The 23,816-nt window shown below is 36.9% G+C and overlaps 1 protein-coding gene across 5 annotated transcripts in view; it reads left to right on the forward strand.

Annotated features, from left to right (window-relative positions):
* Positions 1–23,816, forward strand: part of ERC1 (ELKS/RAB6-interacting/CAST family member 1) — an 805,513-nt gene that overhangs the window by 284,693 nt on the left and 497,004 nt on the right. For all 5 annotated transcript variants that reach the window (XM_037845053.1, XM_037845055.1, XM_037845056.1 and 2 more), the window contains one exon: positions 10,133–10,300. In XM_037845053.1, coding sequence (XP_037700981.1) covers positions 10,133–10,300 — 168 coding nt within the window. The remainder of the gene's footprint in view (positions 1–10,132; positions 10,301–23,816) is intronic.

Here is a 23,816-nt window from a genome sequence, read left to right on the forward strand (position 1 = left end):
TGAGGGGTCAAACAACAGCGTAGCCATTTTTCTGTTCACTTCCATCTGTAGAGAAAAACTTGTTCTGGTTTTGTTGAAGTTGGCGTAAACTGATTTGCCACAGACCTTGGTGCTTGCTTGGCATGCTGCATGGATGCCGTTCCTCCAGCTTAGTTCATGTGAATAAACAAGGTTTTAGTCCTCCTGCCAGGAATGGTGTTAGGGTGATGACTGTGTGTCTTGCTAGTCTTTGAGGGGTTTTCCTGAATATGTTTTTTGTGGTTTGCAAAATATGGACCTCACACAAAATTATACTATAAACTTAGTTCTTTCCAAACCAAAAGATCAGTGTAGAATTCAGAGCAATTAATCTAGTAGTACCAAAGTGGTTTTTGTGGCTGTTTTTATCTCAAATCTCGAGACCAGCACATTTGAATTCTGCATTGCATAAAAAATTGGGCCAAGAGAAAGTGTTACCCAGGTGATTTAAATTGAATACTTAGTAAAGAAAAGATCATTTAGTAATTAGGATCTGGACTTGAGCAATTTCTCTGCCTGATATTTGTGATATGAAGTATTTTTTATATGAAAGCATAACTTTCCAGCCATGCTTATACCAGAGGTTTTTACATTTATAATGAGTTCTCATTTCTTTACCCTTTTCAGTCACCAGTTCCTGTGGGTGACAGTCTCTCAAAATGGCATGCAAGTATTTATAACTAGTTAGCACTGGCACATTTCCAGGTCACTTAACTGAATCAGGGATCTAATATAAAAGTGCAGTTTGGGCACCTAGGTACTTTTGGTATAGAAAAAGCATGCAAATAGTTTAGCATGTGATTTTTAAAAAATAATTTCTATCACATGCACTTTTCTAAGACTTTCCTTAACTGTGCAAGGGTCAAAGGATTTAGTAAGCACTCATTTTACTCACTGTGACTGATGCCCTGTAATGGATTCAGCTAATAGGAACCAAATCGGATTCTGTCAAATAGGATTAGTTGCCTCACAGGCTGACTTACTTGATCCATGCCTGAATGCCAAGTGGATAAGGGTCAATGGGTTTTTTGGCATCTTGAGCAGCCTGGTTGTTGAATTTCATATTCCACAATAATCTTCTCTGTGGTGGCAGTACTTTTCACTCGGCTGATATTCAGTCTGTTCTGACATTTCTTTTTTTGGGCCTTTTTTCCTGTCTTTGCATGGTGGGGTGTTTCTCGTTTTAATAGGTAGATGAAAGTGAACAGAGGAAAACTTAAAAGATTTTTGTCATCTTACACCTTAGAAAGAACCATTAGAGAACTCAGTATTAGTCACATAATTCATCTTTGTTTTGCATTGGATTTCTATTCTTGCCCTAGGGCCCTTAGTATAGAATCTAGGCAATGAAATGAGAAGCATTTTAACATAACATCTTTTGGGTTCATAGGGTTTGACTTATTGTAGTTATGCTGTTTTGTCAGTAAAGCATATTTTATGTCACTGCTAAATAATCTTCTTTTTCCTTGTCCTTGAGGAAAATGTTATTAATAGACTGGTCATCTTGATACATGTTAACTCAGTTTTTAACCTAAGTATTTCAGTTTTGGCAAACAGTTGTAGATGATCATACGTTTTGGGACTCGAAGTGGAATATTGGGTTATATTTAATTTTGGCCATGTCATAAAATATCCACATTTTTAAAAGTAAATATAAATATACTTCTACTTCTTAGTATTATTTTTACTAAGAAATATTTCAGCCACATAAAAATCTAGATAAAATAATAAAACAGACACCTAAAACTGGTATCTTGATGTACAGAAGTTTTAACATAGTTGGATTTATTATTATTTTTCCTTTATGATGTATCCTTTTTGTGTCTTTTAAAAACAAATCCTTCTATACCTCACTGTCTTGAGGGTATTTTCCTGTGCTTCCTTCTCAAAGTTTTAAAGATTTGCTTCTCGTTTATAGATCCTTAATTCACCCAGAACTCCTTTTTGTGTATGATAGGAATCAGAGACCAATTCCCCCTCCCACGGGTAATGAGTTGTCTAAAAAATGATTTATTAAGTAGTCTATCTTTTCTTCACTGATTACGGTGTCCCCTCTGTTTTATTATGTATGGGTCCCTATATGTGTGGTCTGTTGGGCTTCCATTTCTGAATCGATGGTCTATTGGTTTATTCCTACATTAATACCATGCCATCATGCTATTTTTCTTTTCTTTTTTATAAACAGCTTTATTGACATAAAATAAACTTCACATATTTAGACTGTACAATTTGATAAATTTTGACATATACCAATGAAACCAACACCACAGTCAAGATAATGAACATTATCCATCACTCTCAAAGGTGTTCTTGTACTCCTTTAAAATCCTCTTTTCCTGTTCCTCCTTGACATTTCCTAGGCACTATTCCTAGGTAGCGACTGGTCTGTTTTCAGTCACTGTGATTAGTTTGCATTTTCTAGAATTTTACATAAATGGGTTCATACAGTATGTACTCTTTTTCGACTGTTTTACTCAGGATGATTATTTTGAGAGTCATCCTTGTAGGATTTGTCAGTACTTCATTTTGAGATATAGCCACATGGTAGCATGTATCAATAGTTAATTTCTTTTTATTACTGACTAATGTTCCATTGTATGGATATATCACAGTTTATCCATTCACCTGTTGATGGACATTTGGGTTTTTCCCAGTTTGGGGCTATTATAAATGAAGCGTCTATGAACATTTATATATAACCTTTATTTGGCCTCTGTGTTCATTCTCTGAGTAAATACCTAGGAGTGAAATGGCTGGATCATATGGTAGGCGTATGTATGTTTAACTTTTTAAGGAATTGCCAAACAGTTTTCCAAAGTGGTTGTTCCATTTTGCATTCCTACCATCACTGTATGAGGGTTAATTTTCCACGTATTTGTTGATAGTTGGTATGCTCAGTTTTAAAAAAAAATTAGCCATTTTGATAGTGTGTAGTTGTATTTCACTGTGGATTTAATTTGTATTTCCATAATGACTGTGAAGTTGAGCATTACATGCTCACATATCATCTGTATCTCTTTGATGAAGTGCGTGTTCATATGTTTTGCCCATTTTAAAATTATTGGTTTTATTGAGTTTTCAGAGTCTATATATTATGGATACAAGTGGCGTGGGGAGATATATAGGCAAAGGTAAGGCAGTGATGGTAGATTGGGACCATCAGGTCTTGGAGGGCCTTGAATACCATGTTATGGATTCTGGGGGGAAGACTGTAATACAGATTTAGTGATTAAGAGTGTAGGATTTGCGGACAGACTACCTAAGTTTAAATTCTTGCTCTTTCACTTACGTATAGCTCTGAGATCTTGGGCCTGTTACCATCTCTTAAGGCTCAATTTCCGAAGTAGCCATGGGAGAGTGGGGGATCTTATAAAGGGAGAATGCAAGGGACGAAAATACAATGCCTGAGGATAGACCTGTGAGGGCTTTTAATATACTCTATATATGACTGGCAAGCATGTACATGGCCACTGCAGGAAGGTTCATTAGTCTGGGGGTGGAATAAAGAATATTATTATGTACAGAAATAAAGATTTGTGAAGCAGATACGATTTTTTGTTTTTAAAGGCAATCAAATGAGGCCATGTTGGAAATTATTGCTCAGGTTGGAAGAAAAACAAGTAAAACAAGAATAGAGGTGAATGACAAAAAGATAGAGATTGTGTTTTGGATAAAGAGTAGATTTAGTAGGAGTAGGGGAAAGAAAAAAATAGTGTTTGTGATTCAGAAAAGACATTTTAAAAAAGAGTTTGAAAGTTCTTACTAGAAACTTATTATCTTCTATAATAATTATCTTACTAATATTTATTGTCTTCTAGAAAGATAATAAGGTTAATCACGTATGATTTATTAAAGTATAAAAGAGAGGTCAATCATGTATGATTTATTAAAGTATAATAGAGGTAAATTAGAGGTGAAAGAGTATTTATTAAGGAGGCATGGTAGAGCTATTTTATCTCATATTAGTTTATCTACCCCAGCTCTCTTTTGCTGACTACTTGCATGGTATATTTTTTCTATCCTTCCACCTTCAACCTACTTGTACCTTTGACTTTAAGGTGAGTGTCTTGCAGACAGCATATAGTTGGGTCATACTTTATTATCCATTCTGCCAATTTGGCCTTTTGGCTGGAGAGTTTAATCTGTTTACATTTAAAGTCACTACTGATAATACAGGACTTTCTTCTGCCATTTTGCTATTTAGTCTTTTTAAGTCTTACACCTTTTTAGTTCCTCACTTCTGTTAAAGCCTACTTTTATCTTTATTTGCTTTCTTGTATTGCACCATATTCAGTGCCTTCTCATTTCTGACTGAGTATACTTTTCATCTGTTTTCCTTGTGGTTACCATGGGGTTAAAATTTAATATCCTAAATATATAACAATTATATTTGGTTTGATACTAAGTTAACTTGACATATACTTTTCCCATACTCCTCTGTCTCCCCACCATGTTTTTGTACTTGTTACCCACTTATGTCTTTGTGCATTGTATGTCCAGCAATAAAGTTATCATTTCTTTTTATGCATTTGTATTTTAGCACCTGGAGGAAGTAAAAAGTGGAGTTACATACCAAACAGTCCCAGTTTTTATCCTCCATCTTTCCTTCTGGTGTCATACATTCCCCCACCTTCCTCCTTTAATGATACACTCAGCTTTGTTCATTATACTTACAGTATTGTGCTATCCATTTCTGAATCTTTATAATCAATTTTGTTAAACATTATGTACTTTTTATGCTTCAAATGCTCAGTCTCTACCCTCTTTCTATCCCCTGATTACCTGTGTTCTCAACTTTAACTATCAGAGTTTGCTCATTATAGTTAGTTCATATTAGTGAGACCATATGGTATTTGTCCTTTTTTTTCTGGCTCTTTTGCTCAACGTAATGTACTCAAGGTTCATCCACATTGTTGCAAACTTCATGACTTTATTCTGTCTTACAGTTGCATAGTATTCCATTGTGTGTGTGTGTGTGTGTGTGTGTATACACATATATATATATATACACACACACCACACTTTGTTTATCCACCTGTCAGTTGATGGACATTTTGTCTGTTTCCATCTATTGGCAAACATGAATAATGCTGTTATAAACATCAGTGTGAACATGTCAGTTCGTGACCCTGCTTTCAGTTCTTCCAAGTGTATACCTAGTAATGGGACTGCTGGATCATATGGCAATTCTACAATTAGGTTCCCAAGGAACCACCAAACTGCCTTTCAGAACGGCTGCACCTTTCTGCATTCCCACCAACAGTGAATAAATGTACCTATTTCTCCACATTCTTTCCAGCATTTGTAGTTTTCTGTTTTTCTTTCTTTTTCTTTGATAATGGCCATTCTAGTAAGTGTGACATGATATCTCATTGTTATTTTAACTTGCATTTCCCTAATAGCTAGTGAAATTGAGCATCTTTTCTTATGCTTTTAAGCCGTTTGTATTTCCTCTTTGGAAAAGTGTCTATCCATGTTTTTTGCACATTTTTCAATTGGTTTCTTGTTCTTTTTGTTGTTGAGTTGTAGGATCCCTTTATATATTCTAGATATTAAAACTTTATTTAATATGTGGTTTCCAAATATTGTCTCCCATTGAGTAGGCAGCCTTTTTACTTTTCAGACAAAGTCCTTTGATGTGCAGAAGTACTCAATTTTGAGGAGATCCCATTTATCTATTTCTTCTTTTTATTGCTTGCACTTTTAGTGTAAGGTCTAGAAAACCACCTCCTACCACAGGATCTTTAAGATATTTCTCTACGGTTTCTTCTAAAAGTTTTATGGTCTTAGTTCTAATGTTTAGGTCTTTTATCCATTTTTTAGTTACTTTTTGTATAAGGTGTGAGAAAGAAGTCCACTTTCATTCTTTTGGGTATGGATATCCAGTTCACCAAGCACCATTTGTTGAACATTCTGTTCTGAGTGTACTTGACTGCCTTATCAAAAATCAGTTGTCCATGACTCCCAGGAATGAGCCTGGCCCTGGCTTCAAGGATTGAAAATGCCTTCTTGACCAAAAGGGGGAAAAGAAAGGTAACAAAATAAGGTTACAGTGGCAAAGAGATTTTAGATAGAGTCCAGAGGCTATCCTGAAGGTTACTCTTATGTAGGTATCCCAAATGGCCATAGTATGCCAAGCCCTAACCAACAGTAGTCCCAAAATACCTATGTCCCTATCTGATATTCTATAAAAGTTTCACTCACTAAGTTGATCTCTCAGAAATTTAAATCCACTGGAGTGCTCCTATGCCAGACTAGTCCTAAAATCCAGAGGCAATAGCCTCTTTAAGACTTACAACAACCAGCAGCACCCCCTTTCCCCATAATGTCGACACCCCTTTACAGTATGAACAAGTTAGGGTGGTCACTGCCTTGACACCCCTGAAGATTGCAAAAGTGATTAAATGAGAGGAAGGGATAGCAACAGGCAAGATAGGATTTAACAAAGGATTACGAATACTGAATCTTTATATAAATATTTTTTTTAGATGCTAGGGTATTAGAATAGCTAGAAGGAAGTAACTGAAATGGTGGAACCGTACCCCATAACATTCTTTGAAATTTGCTCTATAGCTACTCATTAAATTGTACTTTGAAAGTTATCACCTTTCTGTATATATCTAATATTTCACAATAAGGAAATAACTGAAACTGTGGAACTGTAACCCCTAACATTCTTTGAAATTACCTGTATAAATACTTGTTAAATTGTACTTTCAAAGCAATCAACTTTTGGTATATATGTTAGATTTCACAATAAAGAAATAACTGAAATTGTGGAACCATAATCCATAACATTCTTTGAAATTTGTTCTCTGCTTGTTAAATCGTACTTTGAAAGTTATGACTGTTATGTATATATGTTAAATTTCACAATAAAAATGTATTAAAAATAAACTAATAAAGAAAATGGTAGTCTGGTGGTGGGGGGGCAGGGATCAGTTGTTCATAGATGACAAGGTCTATTTCTGAACACTCAATTTGAGTCCATTGGTCAGTATATCTATCTTTATGCCAGTACCATGCTGTTTTGACCACTGTAGCTTTGTGTAATATGCTTTAAAGTCAGGTAAAGTGAGATCTCCCGCTTCATATTTCTTTCTCAAGATATTTTTGGCTTCTCGAGGTACCGTCCCTTCCAAATAAATTTGGTTATTGGTTTTTCTGTTTATGCAGAGTAAGTTGTTGGGATTTAAATTGGTATTGCGGTGAATTTATAAATCAGTTTGGGTAGGATTGACATCTTAACTATATATAGTCATCCAGTCATGAACATGGTATGTCCTTCCATTTATTTAGGTCTTCCTTGATTTCTTTCGGCAATGTTTTGTAGTTTTCTGTGTATAGGTCTTTTATGTCCTTGGTTCAGTTTATCCCTAAATATTTGATTCTTTTAGTTTCTATTCTAAATGGATTTTTTTTCTTGATTTCTTTTTCAAATTACTAATTACTAGTGTATAGGTATGCTACTGATTTTTGTGTGTTGATCTTGATTCCTGTCTCTTTGCTGTACTTGTTTATTAGCTCTAGTAGCTTTGCTGCAGATATTTTGGGATTTTCTTCATATATGATCATGTCATCTGCAAACAGTGAAAGTTTTATTCCTTCCTTTCCAATTTGGATGCCTTTTATTTCTTTTTCTTGCTTAATTGCTCTAGGTAGAACTTCCAGCACGATATTGAATAACAATAGTGACAGTGGGCATCCTTGGCTTGTTCCTGATCTTAGAGGGAAAGCTTTCAGTCTTTCCCCATTGAGTATGATGTTAGCTGTGGGTTTTTCATATATTCCCTTTATCATGTTGAGGAAGTTTTCATCTATTCTATCCTTTGAAGTGTTTCCTTCAAGAAAGGATGCTGAATTTTGACAGATGCCTTTTCTGTATCAATCAAAATAATCATGTGGTTTTCCTCTTTGATTTATTGATGTGGTGTATCCTTGAACATTTTTTAAGATCAATTTTTAAAGGTTTTTTTTTTGATATGTCTGCATTTTTGTCTTCTTTGATGTTTTCTGTATTTTTATCCTCTTCTTTGGATGGGCCAGCATTTCCTGTTTCTTTGTCTTGTACTCTTTTGTTGCAAACTATACATTTTAATAGTTTAAAATGTTAATTCTGGGATTTACTTCTTAGGATGTCTGGTTCTTGGTTTTGTAACCAGCTGGTGAGAAGACAAGAGATTTTGTTGAGCCTCAGGCTGCCTATCAGGAAGGTCTGCCCGAGGCGAATGCAGTATGCTGGGTTTTCCCTGTCTTTCTGGGCCTCTGTCTTGTCCTGGACTTTTCCTTGGGGTAGTTGTTTTGGAGTTCCCCTGTTTACAGGACTTTGGTTGTCCCCTCTTTTTCCCTGGGGACAAACCTCCCTTTGCTGGGTATTTGAAGCCAGCAGGCCTTTGTCCCAGACTGTTCACCTTTGTAGTTTTTTACATTCATTTTGTTGTCTTAGGCTGCTTTTGCTTGGAGGACAAATTCTGAGAGGAGTGTCACCTGGGAAGATCTTTCTGAAGTTGGTCTTTCCCAGCCAAAACATGACCAGTGACCCATGAAGGGGGCAAAGACCAGCTCTGAAGTGCCCTGTATAGGGGTCCAGGAAGGGTGGCAGAGGCTTCTTTGACAGTTCCCCAAAGCTGAGCTTTCCTGGCCTGCCCAGAAAATGCAGCCCTTCAGCCAACTATCCCTGCAGCCCCAAGAAAGTATAGCATCTTTAATATCTCCACTGCCTCCGTCCCATTCCGGGGAGGGTTGAAACAATGACTGCCCTCAGAGCTAGGATCCTAGCTATCTGAATTTGCTCATAAAAAGTGGTGATCAGCCATTGGCTGTGCCCGTCTCAGTTCTTGGGGAAGAGGACTTTTATGTCCCCTTCTGTCTCTAGCAACTAGCCAGGGACTGGACCCCACAGCAGCCTGCAGTGAAAGTGGGGTTATGGGCTCTGTTTTCTACCATGAGGAGAGAGCAATTTACAGTGCTTTACCACAGTTTATCAGCCTTTTCCTCCCACCCTTCTCTGGATGCTGTACAGTGTTCTTCTGGCTTCTGGAGTTTCAAAATAGTTGTTTCAGATAGTTCCTGCCTGCTTAATAGTTGTTTTGATGGAAGGACTGAGTCCTGGAGCTCCCTAATCTACCATCTTCCCTGGAAGTCTCTCTTTTACTTTTAGTGTGGCTACTAGAAAATTTAAAATTACATACGTAACTTGCACATATCGTTCACATTACAGTTCTGTTGGATACCGCTGTCTTAGATGAAAGAAATACACTCCCTGTTTTGCTGTGTAAATAAATGTGTAAATATTTCAAATGTGTAAATATTTGTTGAATTATTACTCCTTTGTGGAAAAGCAGAAAACTAAAATAATTAGAGTACGCAGGGGTATAAAAGCTTAATGAAATTAGCTGTTATTGGATTTTAAAATAAATACTATCATTAGAGTTCTAATTATTTTAAAGTTATAGCTAATGAAGATGATAAATTTCAGGGATAAAAGTAATTAGATATTAGACTTTAGCTGATTAGTCTTGGGGTCTGAAAGTAGGTCTTGTCTTTGCTTCATAAGGATAACTAAGTGCATTATTAGATATTTCTGTCCCAAAAGTATCATACTTTAGGGCTAGATTATATTATCTGAAACAGCAGGCATCATGCTTGGTGATAGTACTGGTTTTCTCTCTATATTTTCTACAACAGTGTAGCATCACTTGGGAACTGATTAGAAATGCTAATTCTTCAAAAACTCTTGTGGCCTTGGCCTGAGAACCTGTGTTTTGATAAGCCCTCCAGGTGATTTGATGCATGTAAAATTTGAAAAACATAGTTTTAGAGTATACTACATTTATAGAAGTAGAATAACTCAAACTCCCTATAACAGTTTTTCATTTTATCCCCTTGATTCAATTCTGTTTGTTCTGGTAAATTTTATTATTGTAAAAGTTCTCACAGCGGTTTGGAGTTTATTTTCTAAATAGTAATTATTACATTTAGAGTGGTATTTTATTTGGTTCTAATGGAAGGTTTATTATATAATTATCATTTGGTCAACTATAGACATCTATTTGGAGGAAATTATACTCCTTTCTTTTTCAATTAATCATTTGCAAAAATCTTATGTTTTTAGGTGGATGCTCTCCGACTACGTTTGGAAGAGAAGGAAACCATGCTGAATAAAAAGACGAAACAAATTCAGGAAATGGCTGAGGAAAAGGGCACACAAGCAGGAGAGATTCATGACCTCAAGGACATGCTGGATGTGAAGGAGCGTAAAGTTAATGTTCTTCAGAAGAAGGTGAGGTACGGGTGTTCGGAGTTCAGTGTCCCACCTCTGGTGCACATCCTCCTCCTCACTACTAAGTTATACCTAAGAGCTGTCCAAATTTCTTTTTCCTTGCCCTGTTTACATTTGTTGAGGTTTGTCGTTGAAACTACTATTGCATTAAATAGTGTCAAAACTGCTCTGCATATTCAGTTTTTAAAATTTTCAAGTAAACACTATTAGCATCTTTCAATGTTTTTTTTCCATGCTACTGCTTCCATAAAGTGCTCTGTAAATTGCCAAAATGTTTGAATTGGCATTTTTCGGTCTCTTCTGATCCTCTTCTTTTATTGAAACAGTAACTTGGAATAATACATGGACTTGGGATGGTTGCAACTCCACCTGCATGACTAATAAGATGACAATTTGGAATAGAAAAGTTTACTACTGTTATTGATACATAATGTAGATATGTTAAGGAAAGGAATAATTTCTTTTCCCTTTTTCCTTAGCCATTATTAGAAAGAGGCTCACTGTGGAATAAATAGGAAAAATACTAATAATCATCCCATTTTTTAGCTTAAGTAAGGGGTGTCTTTGAGATAACAATTATACTAACCCCTAGTATTTATTGTTTAGAGGTTAGGTGATAGATTAGAAACATTTGACATGTCCCACTTTGGGTTTCTTTCTTTTTATTATTATTAAAAAATTTAAAAAAATTTCTAAAACTTAATTAATTTATAGAACATTTCCAATTTGTTTTTAACTTCTAGCAGTAGCTGAGGAATAAAACTTTCTTTACCTCAAAAACCTCTTTTCTTTTAGGTGTAGAGAATCATGTCCTGTAGTTACAGTTTATAGCACTTTGGCTTTCATTTTCTTTCTATAAGTAATCGTAAAAATTTTATCTCTAAATATGGTTTGACTGTGTTTTGTTAGTGGGTACTAATTTTATTGGTTTAAATTTATATACATATTCATATCTTTCTGACACTTTTCTGCCTGTTTCTTATGTATTCTAAAATTCTTCTGAAAACGTTCTGTACATATACAAGCAAAAATATATTCTAATTTCTGTTTACCTGTATTTTGTATTCTTATTGCAGCATTTTATGCATAATCCATATACAAGCACAAATGTGTGTGTGTGTGTGTGTGTGTGTGTGTGTTTCAAAACAAATAGTTCTATTCCTTATTGTCTGCTCCTTTCCTTTTTCCAGTTCACATCGTTGTATGGATGTGCTGCAATTTATTTAACAAGATTTCTACTGATGGACATTTAGTTTGTTTAAAATTTTCTACTTTTACATAAAAGGATGCTACAGTAAAAAATGTTTGAAGTTTATTTCTACAATAAATTGCTTGAAGCAGAACTGCTGGGTGAAAGTTTATGTGTGTTTGTACTGTACAAATTGTGCCTACTTTTATTTCCACCATCAGTGCATGAAAGTGCCATTTTCCCCCATACACTTGCCATAGAGTGTCATCAAATGTTTTGATTTTTTTGCCAATGTGATAGGTAAGAAAGCAATATATCAGTATAGCTGCAGTATTTCATTATAAATATAGTTGAACATATTTTTATATATTTAGGACCCCTTTTCCTTTTCTGTATATTACTTTCTCATATATTTTACTCATTTTTATTTTGCATTCTTCCCTCTTTTCTGAATTGATTTGTAGGAGTTCTTTTCTCAATCAAAAAATTAATTCTTCTAGACTGATTTGATTTCCAAATATTTTTTCGTTTGGCGTTTGACTTTGTGTGTATGTATCTGTGCATAATATGTTCATATTCTTTTAAAATTATTTCATTATAGAAGTTGTAATTTAGAGAAAAATCATGCAGAAAGTACAGAGTTCCCATATATCTTGACCCACAGTTTTCCTTATTATTAACAGTTTGCATTATTGTGGTATTTTGTTACAATTGATGAAATATTAGTATTATAATTATACTATTAAATATAGTCCCTAGATAACATTTGGGCTCACTGTCTATGCTGTATGGTTTTATGGTATTTAAAATTTTTTGATCTGGTAACATTTATGCATTCTAAAATTTCCCATTCTAACCACTTTAAAATATACAATTTAATGGATTAATTACATTGCACAATGTTATGATACCTTCGGCAGCATCTGTTACCAAAACTTTTCCATCACCCGAAACAGAAATTCTGTACAAATTAAACATTAACTCTCCATTCCTCATCCCCACCCCATCACCTGGTAACCTGTATTCTAGTTTCTGACTCTATGAATTTGCTTATTTTAATTATTTCATATCAGTAAGAACACTTTTTTTGGTATCTTTGTATGTTGTATCTACTATTGTCCAAAACTGAGATTTATCATTCCTTTTTATGCATTTGCATTTTAGAACCTGTAAGAAGCAAGAAGTGGCATGACATGCCAAAAAAATACAACGTAACATATTGGCATTTATAATTACACATATGGTTACCTTTATTAGAGTTCTTTATTTTTCTTAAGCTGCTTCAATTCACTGTCTGGTGTCCTTTTCTTTTAGTTTGAAGAACTCCTTTTAACATTGCTTATAGGACAGGCCTAGTGGTGACAAACTCCTTTAGCTTTTGCTTATCTGGGAATAGCTTAATCTTTCTCTCAGTTTTGAAATCAAGTCCTGCTGGATATAAAATTGTTGGCTGGCAGGTGTTTTTTTTAGCACTTTAAATATTTCATCCCACTGTCTACTTTCCTCCCATGGTTTCTGTTGAGTAATTGGCACTTAATCTTAATGGGACTCCCTTGTACACACACCTTGCTTTTTTCTTGCAACTTTCAGAACCTTCTCCTTCTCCTTGACATTCGACAGGTTGATTACTATGTGTCTGGACTTGGTTCTCTTCTTATTTATTTATTTGGAGTTTGTAAGTCTCCTTGAATGTACATATTCATGTCTTTTGTTAAATTTGGTAAGTTTTCTGACATTATTTCTTTGAATATTCCTTCTGCCCCTTTCTTTGTTCCCCTTCCGGAACTCCCATAATAAGTATGTTGGTATGCTTGACAGTATTCCACAGATCTCTTAGGGTTTTCTTTTTTTTTTTCTTTTTTTTTCTTTTTCATTTTTTTCATTTATCTCAATTGTCTTTTTCTTTGAATTCACTGACTCTTTCTTCTCCTTGCTCTCATCTGGTGTTGAAACACTCTAGGGAATTTTTCATTTTGATTATTGTGGTCTTCAACTACATTATTTCTGGTTCCTTTTTAAAGATTGAATCTCTTTATTGAGCTTATTGTTCATTCATGGTTTTCCTGATATCTTTTAGTTCTTTCTCTGTGATTTTATTTATCTCTTTGAGCATCTTGAAAATTTTTTTAACCTCTTTGTCTGGATGTCCAAAGTCTAGTATTCTTCATTGATGGTTTCTAAAGTTTTATTTTATTACTTTGGATGGGTCTGCATTTCTTGTTTCATTGTTTGTACTATTTTGTTACACATGGTGCATTTTAATGTTTTAATGTGTTAACTCTGGGATTTTATCCCTGAGATGTCTGTTCCTTAATTTTGTATCCAGCTAGTGATATAACAGAGATTTCCCTGAGTGCCAGGAGCTAACAAAACCTAACAAGCCAATGAATAAAACATGTTTCACAGCCTTGCGCTTTGGCCCTGCATTGGCTGTTGCTCTCCGTCAGAGCTTAGCCTTATCAAGCAGATGAGCCTGAAGTGAAAGTTTGGGGCCATGTCTGTGTTTTCTTAGCCTGATTCTTGTCCTGGGTTTGTGATGGCTAATGACCTTAGGAATTCTTTCATTTATAGGAATCCAAATGCTCCCTCTACTCCCTATCAAATAGACTGCTTTCCCCACCTCTGCCCCCCAGCCAGGGTGCTCTGTTGTATGTCTTAACAATTGGATTTTTAAATCATTTGCTTTGTTTTGGTTCTTTCTTATACTGCTTTATCTGTAAGCAAGGTGCTTCGGCCTGCAGGGCATGTTCTGGGAGGGTGAGCCAAATACAAGTGTCCTGGCTCAGTCTTTCAGGCTGCCATTTGATAGAATGACACTGACATACAGACACCTCAGTACATACACAGGGGTTACTCTTACCCTGCATGACGGGGCCAGGTTCCACAATGCTAGCACTGTGCAGGGGAGGGGTTTGGGGAGTGATCAGCAAGGGTGTCACGAGCTCCTTCTACCATATTTATGTTGTATTTTCTTGGTTCAGCCCTTTTGCAATCCTTTAATCATTTTCCAGAGTAATGGAGGAGTATGGCTTTGCCAGTTTTTGCTAGTTATTCAAAGATACTGTGTGGGAACAGTACCCTGGAAATCTTACACTACCACCTTGGTCACCAGAAGTCCTGTTCATTAATTTTTTAAATTTATAAAGTGATTTTTTAAGGTTTCCAGATTTTGTGATATACTTTGAAAGTTCTACTTTAGAACGTTTCTTCTTTTCATTGACCTGTTCTTTTTGTTCAGTACAACTCTGTTTTAATTATCATAATAATAGAATTAATTATTATTTAATTAGTTAATTATTGTATCTTTCTAATATATCTTGATACCTACTGAGGTGAATTCCTTCTTGGCTAGTCTTCTTTTTTCAGAAATGTCCTAGCTACTTTTGCTTTACTGTTTTTCCTTTTGAAGTTTAGAATCAGCTTGTCTCAACCCCTGCCTCCATTCTTTCTGTATTTTTTTTTGGAGATTGTGTGCATTAATATATTTGTAGAAAATACTAATTTAGGAAGAATTGACAAGAATATAATGTATCTTTCCAAGAGTTAAAAATTTTGTGTTCCTCAGGAATTTTTCCTTTATATAGGTCTTATACATTTATTGTTTATTCCTAGGTTATCTGTCTGTTGTAAACCACATTATATTCTTCATTTGTCTTCCAACTACTTTTTTTTTTAATATGGTGGTTTGTGATTTCATATATTAGTTTTGTGGTTACTCACCATACTGAATTTTCTTAAGGGTTGGATCGATTCTTTTAGTTGATTCCCTTTGGGTTTCAAATATACAATGTATCATTTCAAATAATGATTACATTAATTTTTCATTTTTAGTGTATATACCTAATTTTTTCTCTTGTTTAATTATGTACTAGTTCATGTGAAATCATGCTAAATAATAGTGGTGATAATGGATCTAGTTCCAGTTGGCCTCCACCCCTACCCCTGGTTTCTGACTCTTTCTCCAAGTCACTATATATCATTGGTACCCAAAATGTCAACTGTCTTCCCTGGACAACTAGGAAAGATCCAATCAAAAAAAGACTCAATAGAAGAAATCTCTAGGTGTTATTTTCCTATCCATGGAACTTTCCATACTGACTTCAAATTCTCTTTCAACTCAGGTTATTAATTTCCTCTACCCTCCGTTAAGCTCCCTCTGGGCCTGGGGGTCCTTTCTGCAGAGCCAGACAGTTTTCTGTCTTAGTAGTATTAACGGGGAATCCTGTGTGCCAGGTTTCTGCCAAACCCTGTTGGTGAGTGTTTTAGTTTTCTAATGATGCCGGAATGCAAAACACCAGAAATGGATTGGCTTTTGTAAAAGAGGGTTTATTTGGTTACACAGTTACAGTCTTAAGGCCGTAAAGTGTCCAAGGTAACATATCAGCAATTGGGTACCTTAACTGGAGGATGGCCAGTGGTGTCTGGAAAACCTCTGTTAGCTGGGAAGGCACGTGGCTGGCATCTGCTCTGGAGTTCTGGTTTCAAAATGGCTTTCTCCCAGGGCATTCCTCTCTAGGCTTCAGCTTCTCTCCAAAATGTCACTCTCAGTTGCTCTTGGGGCGTTTGTCCTCTCAGCTTCTCCGGAGCATAAGTCTGCTTTCAAAGGCCATCTCCAAAATGTCTCTGTAAACTGCAGTTCCTCTCTCAGCTCCTATGCATTCTTCAAAGTGTCCCTCTTGGCTGTAGCAAGCTTGCTGCTTCTGAGCTTATATAGTGCTCTAGTAAGCTAATCGAGGCCCATGCTGAATGGGTGGGGCCACACTTCCATGGAAATTATATAATCAGAGTTATCACCTACAGTTGGGTGGGTCACATCTCCATGAAAAGACTCAATCAAAGAATTACAATCTAATCAACACTAATACATCTGCTCACACAAGACTGCATCACAGATAATGGCGTTTTGGGGGACATAATACATCCGAGCTAGCACAGTGAGTTTCACGCAGCTGCCCAGATTTGGTGGCTCAGCAGTTGAGAAGATATCAGGAAAAAGAATTCAGAACAGTTCAACTGATTTAACTAAAACTTGAGATATCAGGAATGAACCCAAGTCACAGGAAAAATAAAAAGATCATTCCATTTGGGTTATAGGATACAAAAGATAGCAAGAGTTGCTACCATTAAGAGTAGGAGGCTTTTTGGAAATAGACAACTTTGTGAAATACTTGCCAAAACCCTTCATTAAAGATGGAGTAGATAACTGGATTGATGAAGAAATTTAAATAGCTTAACCAGATGAAGATGTTAAAGAGGGTTGGGAATCCTGGCAGATGGGGAGGACCAGAGACACAACAAAGAAATGCAGCCAGCAGATGATAAAGGCCCCCAAAATTATCCTTAGGGTTTTTATGACTTTACTTTCTTAAGAAGCAAAAATCCACCTACCTCCAATTTATCGACAGCAAGCTTGATTGAAAAACAGGAGTTGATCGAGTGCAAGTGTCCCTTCTGGTGGCTGGGATTGAGGTAGTAGAGTGAGGACCCAGTAGAACCTGTGATGAAATGGGCTTTGGTGAAGTAATAGTGGATTTAGAATGCTATTATTGGCAGCCATGTAGAAGATGATGAACAACCCAGAAAGGATGTAGAAGGTCCCACAGTAGGTGATGTAGGGGATCTGGAAGAACAGCCATGGGATGGAGATAAAGATGGAGATGGCTCAGATGATCATAGAAGCCAAATGTCTGGTGTTGACTCTACTGCAGGTGTTGGTAATAAGCCAGTACTGGGGTGCAGGGATGCAGGTTGGAGGCCCAGGAAGCACATGATGTCAGAAGACAGCCAGATGTCATGCGGGATTTTGCTGAAGTTTCACGTGTGGGTGATGGTATATGCCATGCTGCCGGGTATGACCAAGATGAAAACTATTAGGTTGGCCATAGCCAGAGAGCCAGTGGGGTAGTTGGCTGGGAGGTGGAGCTTCCTGGTGAGAAGATGGCATTGGAGAGTAACATGATCAAGTGTGATGATGGAAAAGAACACAGCAAGAGAGAGCTTGAGCAACTGGAGGTTGCCCAGATGCCAAGCCGAGATCAGAGATCTGTTGGAGGCCTCCTGAAGCAGGTCTTCCTCCAACTGTCTTGGTGGAGAACTTCTAGGTGGCCTTCTTTTCACACTTATAGCTGGTTTTTTCACAGTTGTCCTGCCCACAGAACAAGGTCATCCTTCTATTTTACATACATCAGATGGGAGACTTATATCAGATGAACAGACCATGATGAAAAGACTACAAGACTTGATTACTTAAAGAACAGTGAGGTGACTCCCAGCTGGTAGTTAAAGGTTTTCCTAAACCAGATGAATCCCAAGATAGCTGATTATTTTGAAACTCTGCCTGGCAGAACCTCCTGGGAGGTTTGTTGATTTAGAGAAGACATTCAGTCAACAACTTGTGCAGTTTACCTAGGTTAATCTTGACACATGATGAGATACTTAACTTTGGTACCTGTTTCATTGATCATTTTGAGCCTGAAAAGACAAACATTTTAGTTAGCAAGACTTGAAGAATATATCAGTTGGAGCTTGGAGAAGGCAAAACAAATGGATCACTGTGAGTTCACTGAGAGGGGCAAATGTTCAGTAGTCCCTCCCTAGTGACGCTGGTGTAGAGGCAGGTCTTACTCTGCCGGAACCTCCTTCCTTGCTCAGTGCCTCGTTTTGTCTCACCTTGACCATGACTTCTAACCGTTGTGCCCTCTGCTGCCTTGCTCATTTGTGTTCCTCCATACTGTTTGTTTTTTTTTTAATGTGCTTTTATTGAGATATATTCACACACCATAAAACCATCTGAAGTATACCGTCACTGACTCACAGTATCATCATATAGTTGTGCATACAATCTCATGATCAATTTTAGAACATTTTCATTACTCCAGAAAATGAATAAAAATAGAAAAGAAAACCCAAATCCTCCCATATCGCTTTTTCTCCCCATTATTTACCCATAGTATTGGTGTAGTACATTTGTTACTGTTGATGAAAGAATATTAAAATATTACTGTTAACTATAGTCCATAGTTTGCAGTAGTTACTTTTTTTTCCATAAACTCCTCTATTATTTTTTTTTTTCATTTTTTAGCTGGTTTTATTCACACACCATATATTCCATGCTAAGTAAACAGTCAGTGGTTCCCTGTACAATCACATAGTTGTACATTCACCACCACCATCTATATGAGGACATTTCTGTTTCTTCCAAAAAGAAAAAGGAAGAGGCGAGAAAAGAAAAAAGAAAAAAAGGAAAAGAAAACAAAAAAAACAACTAAAAAACAACAAAAGAAAAAATTAAAATAAAATACACTTAAAAAGTCAGAAAACAATATCAACACCAAGAATCCCATACCTCTCCCTTATACCCCGGCTTATAGACATTTAGCTTTGGTATGTTGCCTTCATTGCAATTAATGGAAGTATACCACAATGTTACTGTTAACTCTCCAGTTGCATTGATTGTACCTTTTCCCCAATACCATCACATTTTCAACACCCTGCAAAGTCAACATTCATCTTTTCTCCCTCATGTAAAAACATTCTTATGTTTGTACATTTAATCACAATCATTGACCACTCTAGGTTTCACTGTTATACCATCCCAGTCTCTATCCTCCATCTTTCCTTCTGGTGTCCTACATGCCCCTAATCTTTGTCCCTGAACTGTACTCACAGTCATCTTCGTTCAGTGTACTTACGACATTGTGCTACCATCATCCAACATTGTGCTATCCGTTTCTGGATCTGCACAATCCTGTTGAACATTCTGTACTCCTTCAGCATCAAATGCCCATTCTTTACCCTCTTTTCATCTCCTGGTATCTTCATTTCTACACTCTTCTCCAAACATCTCTCTTCATTCTTTTCCTATCTATAGCACTCCCTTTAGTATTTCTTGTAGAGGAAGTCTCCTGTTCATGAACTCTCTCAGTGTCTGTTTATCTTTAAATATTTTAAACTCTCCCTCATTTTTGAAGGACAGTTTTCCCAGATATAGGATGCTTGGTTGGCAGTTTTTCTCTTAAAGTATCTTGAATATATCATACCACTGCCTACTCGCCTCCATAGTTTCTACTGAGAAATCCACATTTAGCCTTATTGAGCTTCCCTTGTAGGTGATGGATTGCTTTTTCCTTGCTGCTTTCAGAATTCTCTCTTTGTCTTTGACATTTGACAATCTGAATAGTAAGTGTCTTGCTCTATTTGGATCAGTTCTGTTTGGGGTATGTTGTGCCTTTTGGACCTATAATTTTATGTCTTTCATAAGAGTTGGGAAATTTTCATGAATTATTTTCTCTTTTATTCTTTCTGCCCCTTTTGCCTTCTCCTTTTGGGATACCTATAACATGTATATTCATGCGCTTCATGATGTCACTCATCATGAGCCCCTGCTCATATTTTTCCATTCTTTTCCCTATCTGTTCTTTTGTGTGTAGGATTTCAGATGTTCTGTCCTCTAGTTTAGTAATCCTTTCTTCTGCCTGTCCAAGTCTGCTTGTCTCCATTGTGCTTTTTCATCTCTTCTATTGTGCCTTTCATTCCCATAAGTTCTGCCATTTGTTTTTTTCACATGTGTGAATTCTTCCTTATGGTCACCCAGTGTCTTCTTTATATCCTTCATCTCTTTTGTCACATTTTGTTTCAACTTGTTGATTTGATTTAGAAGATTTGTTTGAACATCTTTAAAGTTGTTTCGAATTTTGAATCTAAGTTGAGGTGTTCATTTGTTCCATTGACTGGGCCGTATCTTTGTGTTTCCTGGTGTGGCTTGGGATATTTTGCTGTCTAGGAATCTGATTTTCTTGATTAGTTTATTTGAGGTTGTTTTCTCTCTTTTGCCTTGGGTTTTCATGTTGGTTTTCCTTGATCTCTATATTTCTTTGTTTCTCTCACTGGCCATTTGTCAGATGGGCTTTTACCCCCCAGTTCCCCCCCCCCCCCCCCCAAATCAGGCACCCACCATGGCCTGCCACAGGGATGGGAGGTAGGTACTGGGCATCCCAGCAGGGATGTGGTAATATACATCTGCTGGCTTCCAGTGGTGCTGTTTTCCATCAGTCAGCAAGACCTGGGTTTGTTTTAGAGACCTGCTTTGACAGTTTGGTTGTCTGTATTTCTCAGCCAAAACTGGTTGGGTTTCTGTGCAGGGCATATCCTGTAGTCCTAATAAAGGGTCTGAAGCATCTTTTAAAAAGGGTTTCCATTCCCTTGCACAATACCAGCAGATGGTATTGTTCAGTAACTTAATTGTCTTTGGGGGCTGCCTTGCCTCAGAACATAGGCTTCGTTGCACAGGTGAGCTGAAACTGCAGGATTACTATGTCCTTACTTTGCTGGTCAAAATCTGACTCCATGTGGGGCTATACCTGTGGCAGACTACTCCCTCGGCTGACCCAGTATTCCAGCCATCCCAAAGGCAAGGAAATAGCTGCCACCTGCTGCTTCCCTCAAGGTTGGGGGAAGGATTTTTAGACCTAGGGTGGGAAACGCAGTCTCTGTCCATGTTTTCTCCATCTTTTTGTCCCTCATTGACCTGGGCCTTGAAATGTCCTCCACTGTTCCCTGGGTCTTCGAACAGTGGAGTACGTCCCACTGCTGTGAGAGATTTAAAAATCTGTGTCCCTGGTGGAAGGGGTCCCATCTGCTGATTTTGTGCCTTTTCCACACTGAGCTGAGTGAGGGGGAGGGAAGAGGATTGGCTGGTGTGGGACGGAAGATTCCTTCCTGATATTTCTTCTCTTTCTTCAAACTAGCATCTTCAGGGTCCTTCGTCAGTGTATATCCTCCTCCAAGTTTCAAACAATTCAGAATTGTCCATTTTTTTGTTGAATCTCTGGAGAAGAATTTTCAGTAGCTGTTTATGTCACCATGTTGATGACATCACTTGGGAACTCCTCTATTATTAAGTCCTTGTAATAGTGTCATACATTTGTTCTAGTTAATAAAAGCACTTTTTTATATTTGTACTGTTAATCACACACATTGTCCACCCTAAGATTCACTGTTTTATACATCCCCATGTTTTAACCTCCATCTTTCCTTTTGGTTACATGCATGACTCTAAACTTCCCCTTTCAACCACATTCACACACCATTTGACATTGTTAGTCATTCTCACAATAATGTGCTACCATCACCTCTGTCCCTTTCCAAGTGTTTAAGTTCAAACTAGTTAAACATTCTGCATATATTAAGCAACTGCTCCCCTTTCTTTAGCCTCATTCTGTATCCTGGCAACCTATATTCTATATTTTATGTGTGAGTTTACATATTATAATTAGTTTATATCAGTGAGATATTACACTATTTGTCCTTTTGTGTCTAACTTATTTCACTTCATTTCTTCTTACCGCTGAATAATATTCCATCATATTTATATACCATATTTTGTTTATCCATTCATCTGTTGATGGACATTTGGGTTGTTTCCACCTTTTGGCAATTGTGAATAATTCCGCCATCAACATCAGTGTGCAGATGTCTTTTCTTATCCCTGCTTTCAGATCTTCTGAGTATATCCTGGGATTGCCAGGTTGTAAGGTAACTCTATACTTAGCTTCTCGAGAAACCACCAAACTATCCTCCACAGTGGCTCTCCATACTGCTTTTTTTTTTAAATTCAATTGTATTGAGATATATTCACATACCATACAGTCATCCAAAGTGTACAATCAGTTGTTCACAGTACCATCATATAGTTAGTTGTGCATTCATCACCCCAGTCTATTTTTTTAACATTTTCCTTGTACCAGAAAAAGTGAAAATAAGAATAAAAAATAAAAATAAAGAATAATACTGAAAACACCCCCCTTCCCACCCTATTTTTCATTTAGTTTTTTGTCTCCATTTTTCTACTCATCCATCCATACACTGGATAAAGGAAGTATGATCCATAAGGCTTTCACAATCGCACTGTCACCTCTTGTAAGCACGTTGCTGTACAATCGTCTTCAAGAGTCAAGGCTACTGGGTTGCAGTTTGATAGTTTCAGGTATTTACTTCCAGCTATTCTGATGCATTAAAACCTAAAAAGGGTTATCTATATAGTGCCACCAGAGTGACCTCTCAACTCCATTTGGAATCTCTCAGCCACTGAAACTTTATTTTGTTTCATTTTGCATCCCCCTTTTGGTCAAGAAGATGTTCTCAGTTCCATGATATCAGGTCCAGATTCATCCCCGGGAGCCATATCCCATGTTGCTAGGGAGATTTACACCCCTAGGTGTCAGATCCCACGTAAGGGGGAGGGCAGTGTGTTCACCTGCCGAGTTGGCTTAGCTAGAGAGACAGAGCCACATCTGAGCAACAAAGAGGTACTCAGGGAAAGACTCTTAGGCACAATTATAAGCAGGTTTAGCCTCTCCTTTGCAGTGATGAGCTTCATGAGGGCAAGTTCCATGATAGAGGGCTCAGCACATCAAACCACCAGTCCTCAATGTTTGTGAGAACATCAGCATGGTGTAGTTTACTCAAAATACTGTCTACAGTTTCCACTTACCTCGTTGCATGTCTCACAGCTTCACTCCTTGCAGTAGCTCAATATTTTCTTGTATTCACACACAATAGTACACCATTCTGTTCCTCAGTTGATGTACCCTTAGGCCTCTTCCACCCATTGCAAATCGTGTATACTGTCTCCATAAACACCAGTGTGCAAATGTCCATTCATGTCCCTGCTCTCAGATCCTCCAAGTAAATGCCCCCTAATGAAGTTGCAGGACCTTATGGCACCCACATTCTTAGTGTCGTGTGGAACCACCCCACTGTCCTCCAGAAAGGCTACCAATTCTGCCTTCTAACCAACAGTAAATACATACATCCCTCCCTCCATGTTTTCTCCAGCACTTTTATCCCTGTTTATATTTTTCCATACAATTTTATAGAACTTTATTCACATATCATATAATTAGTCACAGTATACAGTCAACTGTTCATGGTATCATCATACAGTTGTGTATTTATCACCACAATTGGCACTTGAACATACTGATTACTACAGAAAAAAGGTTTTTTTTTTTTAACTAATGATAAAATGGATAATAAAAAGAAAAAGAAAATATCATACAATACAATACAATAGTAGGGTCAGACAACAACACTACTACCAAGAATCCCATGTCCTTCTCTTATATCTCCCCCTCATACTTACTTAGCTTTGCAATATTGCCTTTGTTACATTTAGTGGAAGCATGTTACAATGTTACGGTTGACCATAGACTCCAGTTTGCTTTGATTATATTTTTTCCCCACTACCATCCCTTTTCCAGCACTCTGTATGGTTGACATTCATTTGTTCTCCCACATGCAAGAACAGTTTTATATTTGTGCGTTTAG

The sequence above is a fragment of the Choloepus didactylus genome, chromosome 8 (genome assembly GCF_015220235.1).
Source record: "Choloepus didactylus isolate mChoDid1 chromosome 8, mChoDid1.pri, whole genome shotgun sequence".
NCBI classification, from domain to species: Eukaryota; Metazoa; Chordata; class Mammalia; order Pilosa; family Megalonychidae; genus Choloepus; species Choloepus didactylus.